The 17,816-nt window shown below is 37.8% G+C and overlaps 1 protein-coding gene across 2 annotated transcripts in view; it reads left to right on the top strand.

The window, feature by feature from the left end:
- Positions 1 to 17,816, top strand: part of Kansl1 (KAT8 regulatory NSL complex subunit 1) — a 181,484-nt gene that overhangs the window by 115,732 nt on the left and 47,936 nt on the right. For both annotated transcript variants that reach the window (XM_005402256.1, XM_005402258.1), the window contains 2 exons: positions 11,862 to 11,977; positions 12,757 to 12,949. In XM_005402256.1, coding sequence (XP_005402313.1) covers positions 11,862 to 11,977; positions 12,757 to 12,949 — 309 coding nt within the window. The remainder of the gene's footprint in view (positions 1 to 11,861; positions 11,978 to 12,756; positions 12,950 to 17,816) is intronic.

The raw sequence follows: 17,816 nt of genomic DNA on the forward strand, positions 1-17,816 counted from the left end.
TCAGTGACTTAGAAATGCCACAGTTCCATGCCAGTAGATTTTTTTATTTTGGTTATTCTTTCCAAAAGGCTACTGAACAGTCTGGTTAAGTTGTGAGTTAAACTACCTGTTTTCCTTGTATCTGCAAAACAATAGAGCTTGTTAGCCTGAATTCTTGGCATTGTTAGCAGGAACTCCTGGGGTACAGTAGAAACTAACTTATTGTTGTACACGGAGATGTTTGCATCTTTGAAGTCTTTTACCACCGTCACACAGAGAAGAGCAGTGACATTAGCAGATGGGTGTTCCTGAGACTCGAAGGTAGTTTTAAAGAGCAGAGTGCCAAGTCTCGCCATTACTCGGGTCTGTATTGCCGCCGTCCGTGTCCGTAGTGTGAGTTGGTTATATACTACCAACAGAACTTTAGTGAGCGTTCTAGCCTGGATGAAAATTTTTAAGTGAGAGAGAAAAACTTGGTAAATTGGAAGATCACTTGGTACTGTGGTATGTACAGAAACGTGGGGCATGTGTGATTTGGGGGTAAATTGCATATGGAGATAAATTATTTGCATATTGAATGGAAAGATTCTCGAATTTGGGGGAAGGTGAACTTGCAGTGATATTTCCACTCAGCTTAGTAGTTACAAGGAATAATAGTTTGTGTTGATCCTCATTGTTTCAAAAAAATAGCCACAATGATTGTAATTAATTTTACACATTTACATGTCCCCACACGTTTCTTAGGGACTTGTCCCTTTCCCAAGCCCTAATCCCCATTCGCTTGTATGTGTATGATCTGGCTATGTCTAAAATTTTAAGATTTCAAGATCACCTTCCTCTTGTGTTGACCGCAATAGTTTTTATGTTGTACAGTAGAATACTTTCTAGAGTTAGTAAAATGAATTGTCACTGTTTTTTCAAGGAGAGATTAAGCCTCCCTCCCCCACTTTCTTACGAATTACCAGTAAATACATTTCTGGAAAACTCTCAACACATTAAAAAAGAGAAAAGGCAATACATTTTCATTGTCTGTTACATTAGTGGAATACCCTCCAAGGCATATGTAATTCTTAAAGGTCTTTAAGTGACTTTAGCATTTTTTCATTGCCAAATATTTGCAGAGTTCTTCCTAATATATCATTTGTCAGACTGTTTTTCATTGTGGGAAGTCAGCCTTTTTTTTTTACCCATCTTTTTTAAAGAAAAGCGACATTTCTTTGTCTCCTTAATTTTGCCCTTAAAAATTTTAGGTCACTGCTGGGCATAGTGGAACATGGCTGTAATCCCAGAACTGGGGAGGCTGAAGCAGGAGGATTGCCATGAGTTCAAGGCCAACCTGAACTACATGGCAAGACCCTGTCTCAAAAAACTGGGGGACAAATATCTTGGGTCACACTTTGCAGAGGGTAATCACAAGTTTTTATGCTGTTATTTCCTCTCCCTTTTGTAATATTGTAGATTGATCTCAGGGATGCTCTTGCTACATCTCTAGCCCTTTCATTTTTTATTTTGAGATAGAGTCTTGCTGCTCTTGCTAAGATGCTTGGGATGGCCTCAGACTTGGCAGTGCTCCTTCGTTACCCTCCAAGTAACTAGGGTTACAAGTGTACACCAATACTCCCAGTTTTCACTCTCACTTTAATCAGCCTATTTGTTATTTTATTGTTCACTTTTGTTTCAAAGGTATTTGTTGCTCTTTTTTATTATTATTTTTAAAAATACATTTGAAAGACTGTGGCTTTAAGGCTGGGCAGATAGCTCAGTGGCATAAGCACCTGCCTGACAAGCACAAGGTCCCGAGTTCAGTTCCCAGTACCAAAAAAACAAAAACAAAAAAGACTGCGGCTTGAAACTGGTGTCTTGAGTTTTTTGTTGTTCTTACAGTTCTGTATTCTTCTTTCTGAAACTCACTGGAATTAGCAACAACAAAGCAAACTAAATTTGTCAACATAATTTCTAGAAGTTAGAGATAAGTCTCATAGAAATAGTACAGTTGAGTAATTGATGAAAGAGAGAATCGAGCGAGTGGCAAAACTGGTAGTATATTGATCCCAGTTATACGAGTAGTCACTGGAAAGGGAAGTTCTAGAATAGCGTCACCAGACCATATACAAAATCTTTTTTTTTATATATACAAAATCTTAATACTCGAAAGAACAGTACTGTGATAATGTTTAGTATATGCCTTAAATAAGATACTGATCAGTTATAAATAATAAGTAAAACAAAGTTAAGTCATTTCTAGAATCAGATGACCCTTAGGTGGGCTTGTTAGATAATGTTCCTGTAACCTGAAAGGATACAATCGTTATGCTTGGGTTTTGAACCCGGTGCAGATACTACTGCTGTATGAAGGACCCACCTCTCCAAGACCTTGGAGACTAATTGAGCCGTTTTGTACTATAGCAAGGTAAGGAAGAGTCCGTGGGACGGGGAGGCGGATTCTGTTTCTGTGCTCTGTAACAGTAGAGGAGAGGCACGTAAATCGTCAGGAGGAACTTCTACAGAGACGCCCCTCCCCTTTGAGGGGCGGTTCAGTCGGCCTCATATTTGAAGGTAGATCTTGGTGGAAAAGAGAAAGGCAAGGCCTTTGGCTTTGTAGATGCTGATAATGAAGCCACCTGTATTCAAGTAAACGCCACTGTGAAATAAGACCGTTACTGAACAGACGCTGTGTTGCTGGAAGGACAGAATGTAAAAAGCTGCTGAGAGTTGTTCTCCAGTGTTCTGAAACATATCTGTTATCTTTCCCTCCTTTTTCTTCCCTCTCTCAGATAAATAGCAAGCCATTTTCACCCAATTAAGAGAAAGTAATGACCACAGAAGAGCTAACTTGGAACCTATACATGTTGGTGAGGAAAACATTTCAAAATTACTCAAAGTCAGCAAAATGTTAGACCTAAAGTCTTCTCAGGAAAAAGAAAGGACTTTCTCAGTCCACATGCCACAGGTTTTCTTGAGTTTGGCCAGAAAGCCGCAGTATTGTTGACTTGAATTTTGTCAGGGTGAAATGTAGAGGTACGGTGTAGGTAGAAGCTGAGAGAGGAAATGGTAGAAAAGAAAGACTGTGTGGGGTGGAGGAAGGCCGTGGTCTCCAATTTGTATAAATTACTTCAGATCTTGAGCTAACCCATGAGAGAGACACGCTGAGGGGAGATTTTGAGGTGGTCAATGGAATGCAACATTTGGAAGGCTGAGCAAACAGGGAAGAGAATGCAGTAGTTAGCTGCTGCAGCAGAGGTAGAATTAGACTTTGAATCCTGATGAGGCTCAGTGAATACCTCAGGTTTGACATTAAAAGCATTGAATACTTTGAGTTAAAGAATGTTTCATTGGACTAAGTAATTCACTCTACAGGATTAGTGAGAAAAGCAAAATACAGTAGGCTCCGCTATGCTTCTGTGGAAGCAAAAATGAGCTCCACAAAATCAAGATTGGTCTATTATAGAACAGAAATTAGTACCCTTGTGGGAAAGTGAACTGAATGTGGAGTTCCTGCAGTGTCATACACTATGCCTATACATAATACAAAATTGTTACAGCTATGAATAAAAGGGAAAGTGTGATCCTTAGTCATGAGGGAAGACAAAATATAGGGCAGATAAAACCATTAAAGAAACAATGGCTAGGTGTTTGAAAGAAAAATGCTGATTTATAGATTTGAGAAAGATAAAACTAAGCATAAGACCTACAGCGTAGTGAAAGTAGTGAAAAATTAAAGGTGAAGATACTCTTGAAAGTCATCAAGTAGCCAGAGGAAGAAGATAAATTTCACACAACAGAGCATTGATGCTAAGCATGGTTGATACCTTGTCAGAAAACACGGAGAGCAGAAAATAGTGAAACTAGATTAAAAGTTGGGTTTAGGGGAAAACGTCACTCACTAAAATTACCCTTTTAAAATGAAGATGAAGGGGGCTGGGGATTTAGCTCAGCGGCAAAAGCGCCTGCCTGGCAAGCACAAGGTCGTGAGTTCGGTTCCCGGTACCGGAGAAAAACCATTAAAAAAAAATAATAATAAAATAAAATGAAGATGAAGACTTTCTAGGTGGATGAAAACTGGGAGAATTTAATTTTACTGCACTCACAGGAAAAGGGTGTAAAACATCGGTGTTTTGTAATTTAAGACCTTATGGTCCAACACAGTCTATTTTGGTAAGCAGCCTTAGTCCCTTGCGGAAAGATGTATAATCTGTAATTATCAGGTGTAAAAACAAACAAACAAACAAACAAAATTATCAGGTGTAACTTTTATAAATATCAAATTCAAGCCTGGGTGATTGGCAGTGCTGCTGGATCTTTTACTGAGCTCCTGGAGGAGCGCAGTACTGAAAGAAGCATTGAGGAAATTTCAGGATGAAGGCGAATAAAACTAGCTAGAAACTTAGATCTGTGGAGAATAAAAGGCAAGGAAAAGATACACCTTATGAACAGTAAGCATCAGAAAGCAATTGTGCATATTTCAATATCAGCAAAAACAGATATTTCCAGACATTAAAAAAATATATCATGATTTGTACTGGTCAGTTTATGAAGAAGATATTTCAGAACCATAAATGTGGATGCCTTCAGATACATGAAGCACAAAACCCCACAGCTAACAGAAATGAAAAATTGTATTTTTCTATTGGTAAATAATAGAACGGTAAAAGAAGTCAGTAAGGATGCAAAAGATCCAGCAACACTGTCAATCACCCAGGCCTAAATCTGATACTTACAAAAGCTATACCTGACAATTACAGATGATACCTCTTTCCCCAAAGGACTAAGGGTACTTACCAAAATAGACTATGCTGGGCCATAAGGTCTTAAATTATAAAATATCGCTGTTTTATACATTTTTCCTGTGAGTGCAGTAAAATAAGATAGCTACAAAAGTCTAAATATTTGAAAATTTTATCACTTGTAAAAGCATTCACTGGTCAAAGGTTGAGAAGACAGCTCTAATAACATTAAGAGGTAGGAAAAAATAAGTAAAATAATTGGAAGGAATTACAAAGTAGAAATCACTAAAATAGAAACCCAATGACCAATGGAAATTGATTTTTTTTTAATCCTTTTATACGTTGAATGCGGGGGGTTACATGTAAGATTATCATCTTTGAAATGTCATTTAAGAACCGGGCGTGATGGTAAAAATTTAATGAGGTCTCATAATGCATGTTGCCTTCAAGGGTCTTACAGTGTGTGTGGCTTTGTTCCTTCTTCCTACGTGTTGTTCAAAATTAATAATTTAAGCTGGATAATGTACTCTTAACAGTATTTACAACTAGGTGCACATTGATGTTTTTCTGAGCTTTGTGTTGTTTGTTAAAAAAAATCTGTCAATAACACCAAGGGTATTCTTTTGAAGGTTTTGTCTTCCAACAGGGACATATAGTAGGGAAGAACACTCAGCCTGCCTAGTGGAGATCAGGAAAAGTAGTTTTGGAAGAAAAGACATGTCATGGTCTGTATGGTGAACTTACTGAAGAATAGCATAGAAAGCGAATTCCAGCAGGGAGGGTACTAGGGCCTGGCAGTATCAGGAAATGTTTATATGATGAAGTTTTGAGTGTTTTTAGCATAATCAAAAGGATTTATGTTAACAAGTATGATCTTTATCCTTTAATTGAGTGGAAGCTATAGACTGATTAACACATTTACATGTGAGTGAAATCTGCTTTATTAATGCCAGATAAATACTTTCTTCATTGTTTTTTAATACTTTATAGACACAGTGTCTTGTTATGTTATGTTGGTATGACATCAAACCGCTGGCCTCAGTCAAGCTTCCTGAGAAGCTGGGGCTACTGGTGTATACCAAGGCCCAAAGCTTTTTGCATGCTAGACAAGTATTCTGCCACTGAGCTGTATTGAAGCACTGTCATTTTTTTAAAAATTAGAAATCCCAGGCCTGAGGTCAAGCCAGGGCCAACAAAGGAACTTGGGCTTCAGATGCTGTGATAATAACAGGTAAGTCTTTCAGGGGTGTCCCACCTATAGCATGGTGGGTCACACAGAGCTCCCTTTGTTGGCATGTGAGCCAAGTGTATGAGTTGCTTTTTCTAAACTAAAACACTGTTTAATTATAGTGTTGTCACTTTGCAATAAACAAATGGGTTTTAGGTTTTGGGTTGCAGTTAGAGCACTCAATCGCTAAAAGGTTTGCATTCACTGTCAATTATTTACATCTATAAACTACACTTCAGTATAGGTTTGTAAAAAATATTTGAACATATACTGAGCCCTCTGACAGTATTCTTGTTTTTGTCCAGAATCCCACGTTGCATTTAGTTGTCATATCTCTATAAATGTTCTCCAATCTGTAAGAGTTCCTCAGTTTTAGACTTTTATGACTTTGCCTCAAGATAATTGTTTTATATAATGTTCTTAAATTGGAGTTTATGCTTTAAAGGTTATACATTATTAGAGGTCATACATTCTTCATAGGAATACCACGAAGGTGACAGCGGGTTGCTCCTTCCCAGTGCATCATATCCAGGGTTTTATAGCATTAATTTATCTTTCTCCTGGTGGCAGTTGGTTTATTCACTGGTTAAGGTGCTTTCTACAGGGTTTTTTTTGCTGTTAATTTAGTAATTTTCATATTCTAATGAATATATCATGGGAAGATATTATGCAAATATTCTGTTACTCATACTTACACAATTTTATCATCCACTGATGGGTTTTTCCTACAAGAATTATTACCTTTTTTTTAATGAATGATGATTTTACTGTTCTTTTGGCTTTATTGGAATTTGATTAGGATGAGCTATTCCCCCTCTCCATACCAGAAGTTGTTCATATCAGAATGGATACATGGATACTAGTTTTATTGTTTGGGTTATAATCAGTTACTTTTATCCAGTTGCTACAGTTGTCTCTTCTGTGGGGACTGAGAACTGTTTCATAGTGACTCCTCTGTACCCTTTCACCATGCTGCCTTCAGTTTTTGAGTATTTACTTCCTGATACCAAATGTTCCAGGTATATTTTGTATTGTGTCTGCTTTAGCTGTGGCTCTTTTTATTGGAGAGCAATGATTTTTGTTTTTTAAAGCCAGTATTTGATACTAGTTTGCTCTTTGCCACAGCTGCCAGTATTTCTGAACATATAAAGTAGGAAATGTGTATATGCTCATACATACATACACCTATATTTCATTATCTACCCGTCTGTGTATCTTAAAAATTACGAGTACAGGCATGGTGGTATACTCCAGTAATCCTAGCACTCGGGAGGCTGAGAAGGAAAGATCAGGCCCAGCCTGAACTAGGTAGTGAGACAAAACGAAAAAACCATGAGTTCACTACAGTCCAAAACAACAGACTTCCCCTTTCCTTGGTGAGAAATTACTTGTCCAATCCCAGTACCCAGTTTCATAATTCACATCCTGTGAGAAATAGGTTTACTGTTTCTGTGTACAGTGCATTAGCTCTCTTAAAGTTACTTGTTTGAAGGTAAATTAGATCTTTGCTCACATCTTTCATTGTAGTTATTTTTAATACAGTTGAGCTCATTTGTAACTGTAGTAGTGTTTCAGTTCTAGTCACTCACACATACACATACTTCATAGTTTGTGAAACACTACTATGATTATAAGAGAGAAGAAGGTATATAATTTCTGTTATCCTGCTTCCCTTTTTCCTTTCTTTACCTCCTGTTCCACCCCATCACCTATTTGTTTTCGGATTATCCTTTCTTACGCAAAGATGACTAAACACATGGATATTTTCTTAAGAGTTCCTCCTTGTGTATTTTTTTAAATTGAGGGTTTATTTATTTATTTATTTTTTATTTTAAAGAGTAAAAGAAGGATAACATAATAATGGGGGGGCTTAGCAAATTACAGACGAAGTGGTAGGAAATTATCAATGGTTATTGTTTTACATATTGTTATCTACAAGATAGTTTCTCAGGAAAACAAATAGACAAATAATAGTGAGTTACAGACAAAAGAGGTAGGAGATTATCAATAGTTGTTGTACTATACTTTGGTATCCTCAAAGTGGCTTCTAAGGAAAATAAATAGAGCTATATATGAGTGACCTATTGAATACTCATTAACTATTCTGAATGGTTGTTGTAGGAAACACATAATAATAAACATACATCCATTTATGAAATAGCATAGGAACAATACAAACATTGCAGAGGTATGGATAGATTAGTAGGAAAATATCAATGACTGCTGTAATACATGGTGGTATCTTCAAAGTGATTTCTCAGGAAGGCAGAGATAAGGCAAGAAGGATCTAATGAGTAGTTACAGCCTCAGAGTTGTCAAAAATCAAGTGAGCCATCTGGGGCGAAAGCCATTTTTTGTCTCTAGCCTCCCATCGCATTGGGACCCCGCAACCAGTTAGTGTCCTCTCCCCAACTGTCAGCACAGGCAGCAGGAATCCTGCTGCAGACCTTTCCAGAGCTCCACCACAGCCTGTACTGTCAGGGGAAGAATGCCTGCAAGGAAGCCCCGCATGTATTGTGCAAGGTCCTCCTGGTTTACAGCTTCCGAATGGCTCTCATGACCCCAGTCCACAGGACCTCTGACCCTTTGGGAATAGTCTGCATTCTCATGTTCTCCGAGTCCTTGTTCAGCAGCTGCTCCTCCGCTGGCTCTAGACCTTTCTGGTTCTCAATGCAGGAGCAAGAGTGGCCCATTGTATGGCATGTATTCCCAGGGGCTTCTCCATGTTTGAATGATTCACACACGTCCATGGGTGGGCATCTGCAGCCGGTGCATGGTGGGCCCGTTGTGTCATTGTTTCTCTGTGTCATGGTAGTTCTCAATTGCACGGCGGAGGCCAGCCTGAGGGCCGGTGCGCAATAGCGCTTGCCACCGTGTGGCTCCCCCTGCGCCTGGGGCCCTCCTTGCGGGGGGCCTACGATGTTTTGTTCTTTTTGAGACAGTGTCTTGCTATGCAGTTCAGGCTAGCCTTGAATTTAACTTTGTAGCCCACACTGGTCTCAAACTTGCAACAGTCCTCCTGCCTCAGCCTTCCCGGTGCTGGGATTAAAGCCATTTGCCAACATGACCTGCTAAGGTTTTGTTTTGCTTTAATAGTTTTGTTTAGCAAAAGCTTTGCTTCTATGGTTATTGACGAGTAGTGTCATGATTTGTCTGTTTCTATTTGTAAAACGAGCCTTTTTTTTTTAAAACCTTTCTCTTACTCATTACTTTGTGAAAGCGATGGGAAAAAATAACTGAACTGTTAAGTGAAGGACTAATGGTTTCTTAAAAGAAGCATGCTGAAAATTATAAGCTTTTAACTGTTTTTAAACAGTGTGAGAAGCTGGGCGTGATGGCTCCTGCCTCTAGCACTTGGGAGGCCAAGACAGGAAAATCAGTGAGTTCAAGACCAGCCTAAACTACGAAGCAAGATCCTGTCCCAATAAATAAATAGTCCAAGAAAAATTCTTCATACTGTTGAGTAAGGAATCGGTTCTTCTCCTTGAGCTTTCACAGTCACTAGTGGTGGTGAGTTGCGTGATGGCTTTACAAGAGTTTGGGGAGAGAGGCATGGGGAGAGAGTGAGAGAGATACCTGACCGACAGCAGTCACCACTAGCTAGTGAATTGGAGCCATGTGGGGTGGCACGTGCCTAAGTCCCAGTGACCTGGGACTGAGGCAAGATGTGGTGAGGCTGTCTGAGAATAAAGAAGGGATGGTGATGGAGCTCAGATCTGGATTGCTTGCCTGCCTGGGTTCAATCCCTAACACTAACAAAATGAAACGAACTGAAAAAAATTTAAAGCGAGTTATGGATGAATAACCTGGGCAACAGTGATATACAAGATTGTTTTATGAGTGCAATCATTTATTTAGACTCTACATACCTCTTTTCAACAGTTGGTAAATATAAATCTAAAGTTGAGGAGCCATTGGACATTATTCTGGTTAAAATTTAAAAGCAGATTTTCTTCTGTCAAAAATAGACTTTCTTCTGTTATTAACCTGTGGACATAGGAAGGTGAGGGACATGAACCTCATTTTACAGGTGCAGAGAATGTAGCCAGCTCAGTAACTTGGTGGAGACAGAATTTTGAGAACCTTCCAATCCCAGTTTAGTACAATTTCCTGTTCATAAGGCTAATCACAGAAATGACCAGTGTAGTATTTATAGGCCAGCAATATTTTGGTGGCTTTAAGCAAAACCATGCTGAATATGATTGATATGAGGGGCTTGAGACATGAGATAATTCATACAGACTCAAAAGCTAATTTATTTTAGGCATATAATAAAAGTTGAATTATTGTCATCCAGTTAGCTTTTTTTTCATTTTAGTTTGTCAGAACTAAAATGCAAATCAACAGAAACTGAGCAGTTTTCAGGCCAAGCAAATGTGATTCATTTTAAAAAAATAATTGGTATTTCAAGCAGATGTGACAGAGCGTTAACTGAATGACTACAGAAAGTACATATACATGTGTTTTATAGGTAGATTTTCATTTTATTTGGCATATGTGTGCACCTCTCTTTCTACTTTTTCACTTTCTCTACTGTTTGGTAAAGTAAATGTAGTAGACACTGGTTCTTAGACCCAGAAAAAGACAACCTCCTCAACCTGTTACCTAGTTTTTCTTCAAGGGCTCTTTATCACAGTTAGTCCGGTTAAGAGGGAGCGATGAATCAGACAGGTGCCTAGTTTATATGACCAGCATACTTGAATCTCATCACTGTGTTAATCATTTTATGCAGTACCCGTGGCCCTTTCAATTGGGAAAAACAGTTCAGCAACTCTCAAGATTGCTCTAAAAGTAATCCCTTGGAGGCCTGCTTTAGTGAGAAGCGGGTTATGGAAGCCAAGGTTACCGTCATTTTGGTAGCATTGTTAATACAAATACTTGTGATGCTTTAATCACGAAGGCTTGTAGATGTACAAAGTATGAGACACGGAAGATATTTTCCCACTGTTCATTTGTTGTTTACTTACGTAACTTACCTGTTTATATATGTTGATCTGGCTTGTGATAATTTGTAATAAGTTATTTAAACCTATCTTCCCAATCTATTATACTTTCTTGATACTTGTCTGTAACTACTTTTAGGTCTGCAAATCCTTTGGTATTTTTCCGCAAGATTGTGAAGATCAAAAGTTCAGCAATACTTAAAAATAGAATTTCATCCTTAAAGATATTGGTTCTGAAATACACTGGTAGCTTTTATAGAAAGAACTTCAGAACACCCCAAAGCTAATTTGGGAAAAAGATTACAGCTTTCTGCGGTATTTCAACAACTTTAGAAGCAATGAATAGCTGCATTTGCATGTTGTCTGTCCTTCAGAGAGAACATACGATTGATACTCAGAGTTCCCTGCCCCAGTTGAGCCTAGTAAATACATAATTTGATATGAGTACTGACATTCAAAACTTTTCATGTTTGTACACCTCTCGTATTTCACAATATTTCATATCTTTGATTTATATAGTTTTAAAATAGTACCGGGTAATTAGATTTGTTTAAGATTGTAATTTTGCTTTCTCTTCTCTCAAAGAGTGTTATATAAACATATAAACAAACATTACCACGTTCAAATTTTCTCCTAGTTGTCTTGATATTGGTGTTACTGTATCCTTCTTTACCTTTAGTGGAAGGCTCATGTTATTACTATATAATTGTTTTGCTAAATTTTTGTTCCATAGACTTGTTGAGGTCATTTTTCCTGTTAGTAGGCATTGACTACTTTTAAACTGATAAAGTATTGAGGCTCCTCTTTCCCCCAAGCAAAGCTAATTTTCTTGATTATTTTCCTTTTTCCCAGTCACACAAATTTTGTTTTATTTTCAAGTTGGTCATCAGAACTTTTGGTGCTTCGTAGAATTGAAATTGGGCTGCTTTCAGGCAGGGGTGTTGTTTGTTAAGTGTTGATGTATGTTCTGTTTTTTCTCTTATTCAGATTGAGTCTGTTTCTCAGCCACTGGAAAACCACGGTCCCCCTGTTGGTCATATTTCAGAGCCATTGTCTACCAAATCATGTGGAGCACTGAGACCTGTTAATGGAGTTATTAACACGTAAGTTTCACCCTTTTTACTTACAACTTATACAAGGTGATTTTGGGGCTCTTAGATGTGTTTTCAGCTAGGAGGATTTAAAGAAGCAGAACCCTTCGCTCTTGTTAATGTTGCATGCCTCCTGCCATAGCAGATACATTTTAATATAATGTAGTCATGTTTTTTCCCTTTCGTCTTCTGTGGCCTAAAAGAGACTAGGCATGGAGAAAAGCAAAAGGTCCTAGACTATGGTGCAGCATCAGTCTTGGCCATAATCTTGGAGGAATTCATCAAAGAGGTTTACATAAACACCTTGGCTTTAGGACAGATTGGCTGCTGAAAGGTCACGTTATAAACATTTATAAAGTAGGCTTCAGGGAGTCCTTATTACAAGTGGATGCTGTGTATACATCTCTAGAATTCAAGATTCATAGGAGTACTGATTATAAAACAACCTATTCACATTTGTGAAATTTATAGTTTTCTTGCCAATTGCAGTTTTCTAGGCTTTCTTCAGTTATTTCTGTTATACAAGAAAATTTAATTGTGAGAGTTTGAGTTTACTTTTCACCTTTGCGCTTTTTAGACATTAAATAGAGTGATGTACATCTAAAACCTTATGAATAATTGCAGACATAGCACCCACACTTAGATTAGCAGATGTCATCCTGAGGTAACCTGCTTCTACAGAATACTTACATATATTGTAAAAATGGAAATAGAGGAGGTTGAACCAGTGTTAAGAGGCTTAGTTTTCTGTATTTTCTGAGTAGCATATGCTCTTCCTTCTCTTTCTGTAGTCTTCAGCCTGTCTTGGCAGACCATGTTCCAGGTGACAGTTCTGATGCTGAGGAACAGTTACATAAAAAGCAACGACTGAATCTAGTTTCTTCATCTGATGGCACCTGTGTGGCTGCCCGAACACGTCCTGTACTGAGCTGTAAGAAACGGAGGCTTGTTCGACCTACCAGCATCGTTCCCCTTTCCAAGAAGGTCAGTACCAGTGAGACTTGTCATTGTCAAGCAGGGAGCCAGGTGTTCAGGTAGTAGGGTTAGTCTCTTGCCAACCCTGCTTCACTTAACTAGTGTTTTCCAAACTTGGCTAACCATGGCGATTTCCTGTGGAAGTTTAAAAATTACTTAGGTTCAGAGACCTGAATCAGAGACCCTGATTCAGTTATTCTAGTATTTTAAAAAATTTGGTTTCTAGCATTTTAAAAATACTAGGATTCCCAGCAACTCTGATGCTGCTATTCTAGAGTTGAGGATGAAAATGTCTTGTTTTTAAAAAACCCCAGAAAGCACCTAGATGACTCCAGCCAGGTTTGGAAGCTATTGGTTTGAGCTTTATAGTAGAAATGGGAGAGACTGAAAAGTTTTTAACCCATTTGTGCCAGAGGTTGCAATTTTTGGGGGATTTTTGCATGAAATACAGATACGCTACATAGAAAAACTCCAGGAACAAGAATTTGAAGAGGAAGAAGATTTCTTTATGTTCTGTTGTTACAGGTGTTTCAAAAATGGTTACACTAGGCATAAAAGGATTGAGTATTACCATCAACACTGAAAGAGTGTGTTTTCTTATTTGCCCTATTTGCATGGGAAATGGCAAGGGTGAATGCTAAAAAATTTCCATTAAATTTTCTGAATTGATGTTACTAAACTTTTATCTTTACAAAGAAAATGGAGATCACCATCATGGGGAACTTTTGATTGCTAATTCTTCAAATAGCAGAGTTAGCTTTATTTCTGATGAAATAATACTCTAGTAAAACAAGTACTGTGCGGTGGTTAAGAGCACTAACTCTGGAAATCATAGAATTTAAATCATGGCACTCTAACTTCGATGTTCAAACCACCCCATCCCTGCTGCTCACCAGAGCCTCAGAGGTCTCATACAGGTGGTTGAAGATTAAATGAAATGTGTGTGACATGCATATATGTTTTGCCAATGTTTCTAGTATAAAGTCACCACTACTTGGTGACTTCGGTTTTTCATCATTCACTAAATACTGAGCTATCTGAAATGCCAATAAAATGAGCTAATGTGTTCTAGGTACTGGGAATACAGTACTAAATAAAACAAAAATCGTTACTCATCATAGTCCAGGCGGAACAGAAGACAAATCAATAGTTAACTGTGTGTGTGTCCTGTAGCATTAGGAAAACGATCCAAAAGATGCAGCAGAGGGAGATGGAGAGTACTAGAGATGTGGGCATTGGTCCTTGAGCTATTCCAAGGGTTAGCGGTGTGGAGGATGAGGAAGAGTCTGGAAAGGACTAGTAAAGTGGAAGGAAATCCAAGTAAGTGTGATGCGAAGGCAAGGAAAGTAAATGTTTTACAGAGGAAGGCAGGAATTCCTTGTGCCTGATGCTGTAGACAGCTGGAATAAGATGGAGGCTGACAGGGCCGGAGTTGCTGGAGACATTGGTGAGCAGTCTGGGTAGAAAGAGTGAAAACCTGATTGGAGTGGGGTTGAGTTCGGGAGAGAATGGGACAGAATGAGTCAAGGAAACCATTACAGAAAATGCTTTCAAAGAATGTTGCTGTAAAACAGCAAAGAAATAGCTTGTTTGGCAGAAGGAGAATCTTAAAGAGTATAACAAAAAGGGCATGAAGAGACAGTTAATGGAACCATTCCAGTTTGGACAGTGAATTTTCAGTACTTGTTTGCTTTATCCTAATACGCAGTTAGTTGTATGACTTTGCCATGATTTTTCTTAAAGTATTGTGAGAATTGAGTCCTGGTATCATTTCTTTCTGGTTGTCATCTCAGAACACCTGAAATACCACATACTGTACCAGAAATAGAAAAGGGTTAAGATATTTGGCAAAGCTCTCACCTTAACATCTGAGTCTCTTTAACTTTTTATTAAGTCATATACATCTCAGCATTTTTCTAATAGATTGAAGAGTTGATAAGAAAGCGAGAAAACAGTATATTACTGTCAGTTGTTTGGAAATATTTCAGATATCTTTTTGTCTTGCCCTTGATGTTTATAGTTCAGAATGCTTTGTTGTGCACACACACACAGCCTCATGAAAACTGGTGTTCTTCCTCTGTTTTGGCAATTTCTGAATTATGGATGGCCTTCTCCTGTATATTTTTCTTTATTAATGTGACTTTGCGAACCTTCTGATCTATACATAAAAACTTAAGAACTTTTGAAGATACCTATAAAATTTTTAAAAACAATTGAATATTAGGTATAGGTACAAATTCCCTATGGTGAATGTGATCAATATGTATGACAAATATGTACTGATAAAAAAATAAGTAAATAAAGCTTAAAATAGTTGAGTCAAGGAATAAGCACTAAGGATTCTTCAGTTTCAATACTGGTTTCTAGAATATAATCATCTGGACACATGCAAAAGTAAACTGCATAAAAATAAGATAAATACATTGACTTTGGGAAAGCTGGTGTTCTGCCAAACTTGGAGACAAATGCCGTTCTCTCTGTCTTCGTTGGTTACTGTGTCTCATATGTATGGGTCTTTGCTTATATGTACCTTCAGTGGTATTTGCTTAAAGAGCAAGTATCTTCATCTTGAGGTGCTAAGTTTGCCAAGAAAATTTATTCGGCAAAATTTCTGATTGTCTACTGTGTTCCAGGCTTTATTTGGGGGCAGCCAGTTCCACTGGTGAACAAAACCAAGCTCTTCCCCTTATGGAGCTTACTTCCTAAATGGCACAGGTAGACAACAAAAAAAAGTTTAAAAATATTTTCTGATTGATCAGTGGCCATGGATTCACTTTATTGTAAGATTTGCCTTCTAGTTTTTTCTTTTCTTTTTTTTTTTTGGCCTTTCTGAATAAGAGATTTTTTTAGAATTATACATTTCTGGATTAATCAAGTTAACTTTGCAATACACACTCCCACACACACATCCCCAACACCCCCCAGTTGAATGCTAGTATATTTAGTGCAGAATGTTTAAAAAATGTGCTGAATATTAAATATTATTGCTTCCCCTACATTTAAAATTATCTGTACTGCATTCTAGAACCAAATACTATAAAAGCTGGTTTAACTCAGCTACTGTGTGTGTAAGGAACTCTGTGTAAGCTTATCTGATTCACAGCTGGAATGGTCTGTCTTACAGGTGTGATGCACCTTTATTGTACTAGCACATTTCTTCTTGCCCTTAAAAGGCTGTTTTCATATCATTGGTAGATCTTAAAATAAATGTTAGAATAAAAAATTCAATAAGATAGGCTTATTGGAGATACATGGAAATGAGACTTATTGATAAAAAGAAATAACATGTTGAATACTATAAATGCTCATGTGAATTTTGCCCCTAGGTTTTAAAGTTATGACAGGAAATTTGTAAGCTAATTTTTGGAAGATAAATCTGGAGGTGGTTTATGTTGGGGATAGATTGGCGCAGAAAGGACAGAAGGCCAAAAAAGTTAACTAACAGTAGTAATCCTGGAGGAAGTAATAGTCTGCAGTAAAACCCTGGGGGATGGAATAAATTGTAAAGGTAGTTCCTTGGAATAACTGCTGCGGTGTAAGTGAATATGTCAGAGTTGGGAGGACAGAGAATTTTGAGCATGAGAGAGTGATAATATCCTTCCTGTAAGTAGGTAAAGCACATGGAGTACTTTCCTATAGCCCAATTTTACTGTGATAAGATTACAGGTTGCCCCATATTGCTGTCTATTGTGTGTTTCATCACTTAAACCCCGAATGACAGCTGTAGTGATTAAGCCGGTGAGAAAACTTAACGTTGAAATATATGATACAATATTTCCTGGCCTGCCACTTCAGTGAGATAGATGGTTGTGACTTAATCTAAATATTAGTTTAAATATTGAGGTGAGTACATTTTAAACATAAAATTAGCACCAGTCTGGGGTTGCTACTTAGTTTTCAAGTAAAATTATTTTGCAAATGAAATAATTCATTTAAAAATAATTTTAGAGAGGAGAGTGATGTGGTTTCATTAGTATTTCACTACATTTTTAGTTTTGGTTTTGCTGTGCTTCGTTTCACTTTGGAGCTGTGGAAACATACAGTGGGCTGTGACCTGCTGCTGTTGGGGGATGAAGGGCTGCAAAGGCTGGCTTTCCTTGTACCGGTATTCCGCAGAACACTTCATGCTCGTGATAATTACTGAGGTACCCCAGAAAGTTCTGGATTGCCCTTAATAGCATTTCTTTGTAGTTTTTTAAAAGGAGTATTTCCTCACAGATTACTTGGCACTGTCCTGCTGATTTAGAATTTTACTCTGCGTTGGAATATAATTGTTTCATGGGAGGATTACTCTGGATTATTATTTTAATGTTAACATCTGTAGAATTCTTCAATTTTAAATTTGTCTTCTCTTTAATCCCATCAGCTGTTTTTGTGCTTTATTGGTAATTTCGAAGATCCGCTCTTAGCTGTTAATTCTTTCCTCCTCCTTTTGTTCCTTATTAGAATGCTTAATTTATTTTGTTTGCTTGCTTTCGCTGGCCTGGAACCCAGAGTGATCCTCCTGCCCTCATCCTCCTGAGTGCTGAGATTACACCCAGCTTGTTTGTTCTTATATACTGCTAAAGCAGGTATTTTTTCAATTTGCTTTTGAGTGTAGGTTTGGATACCAGTCCTCAACCTTTGATAAGTTTTTTCTCTAAGAGTTAAGAGTTTATTTTCTAGGGAGCCAAATGTAGTAGCACATATGTATAATGCCAGTGACTTGGGAAGTTGAGGCAGGATGATCACAAGTTCAGGACCAGTTGGGACAGCTTAGCAAACTCAACTGCTTGTTTTATTTTTAAACCTTCTGTTAAGTGGTTTTTAAAGCATCTCCATCAAAGTGGTATTTCTATACGTTATGCTTATATTTCTGATCTAATATGTACACATA

The sequence above is a fragment of the Chinchilla lanigera genome, unplaced genomic scaffold (genome assembly GCF_000276665.1).
Source record: "Chinchilla lanigera isolate Chin_1 unplaced genomic scaffold, ChiLan1.0 scaffold00077, whole genome shotgun sequence".
Taxonomy (NCBI): domain Eukaryota; kingdom Metazoa; phylum Chordata; class Mammalia; order Rodentia; family Chinchillidae; genus Chinchilla; species Chinchilla lanigera.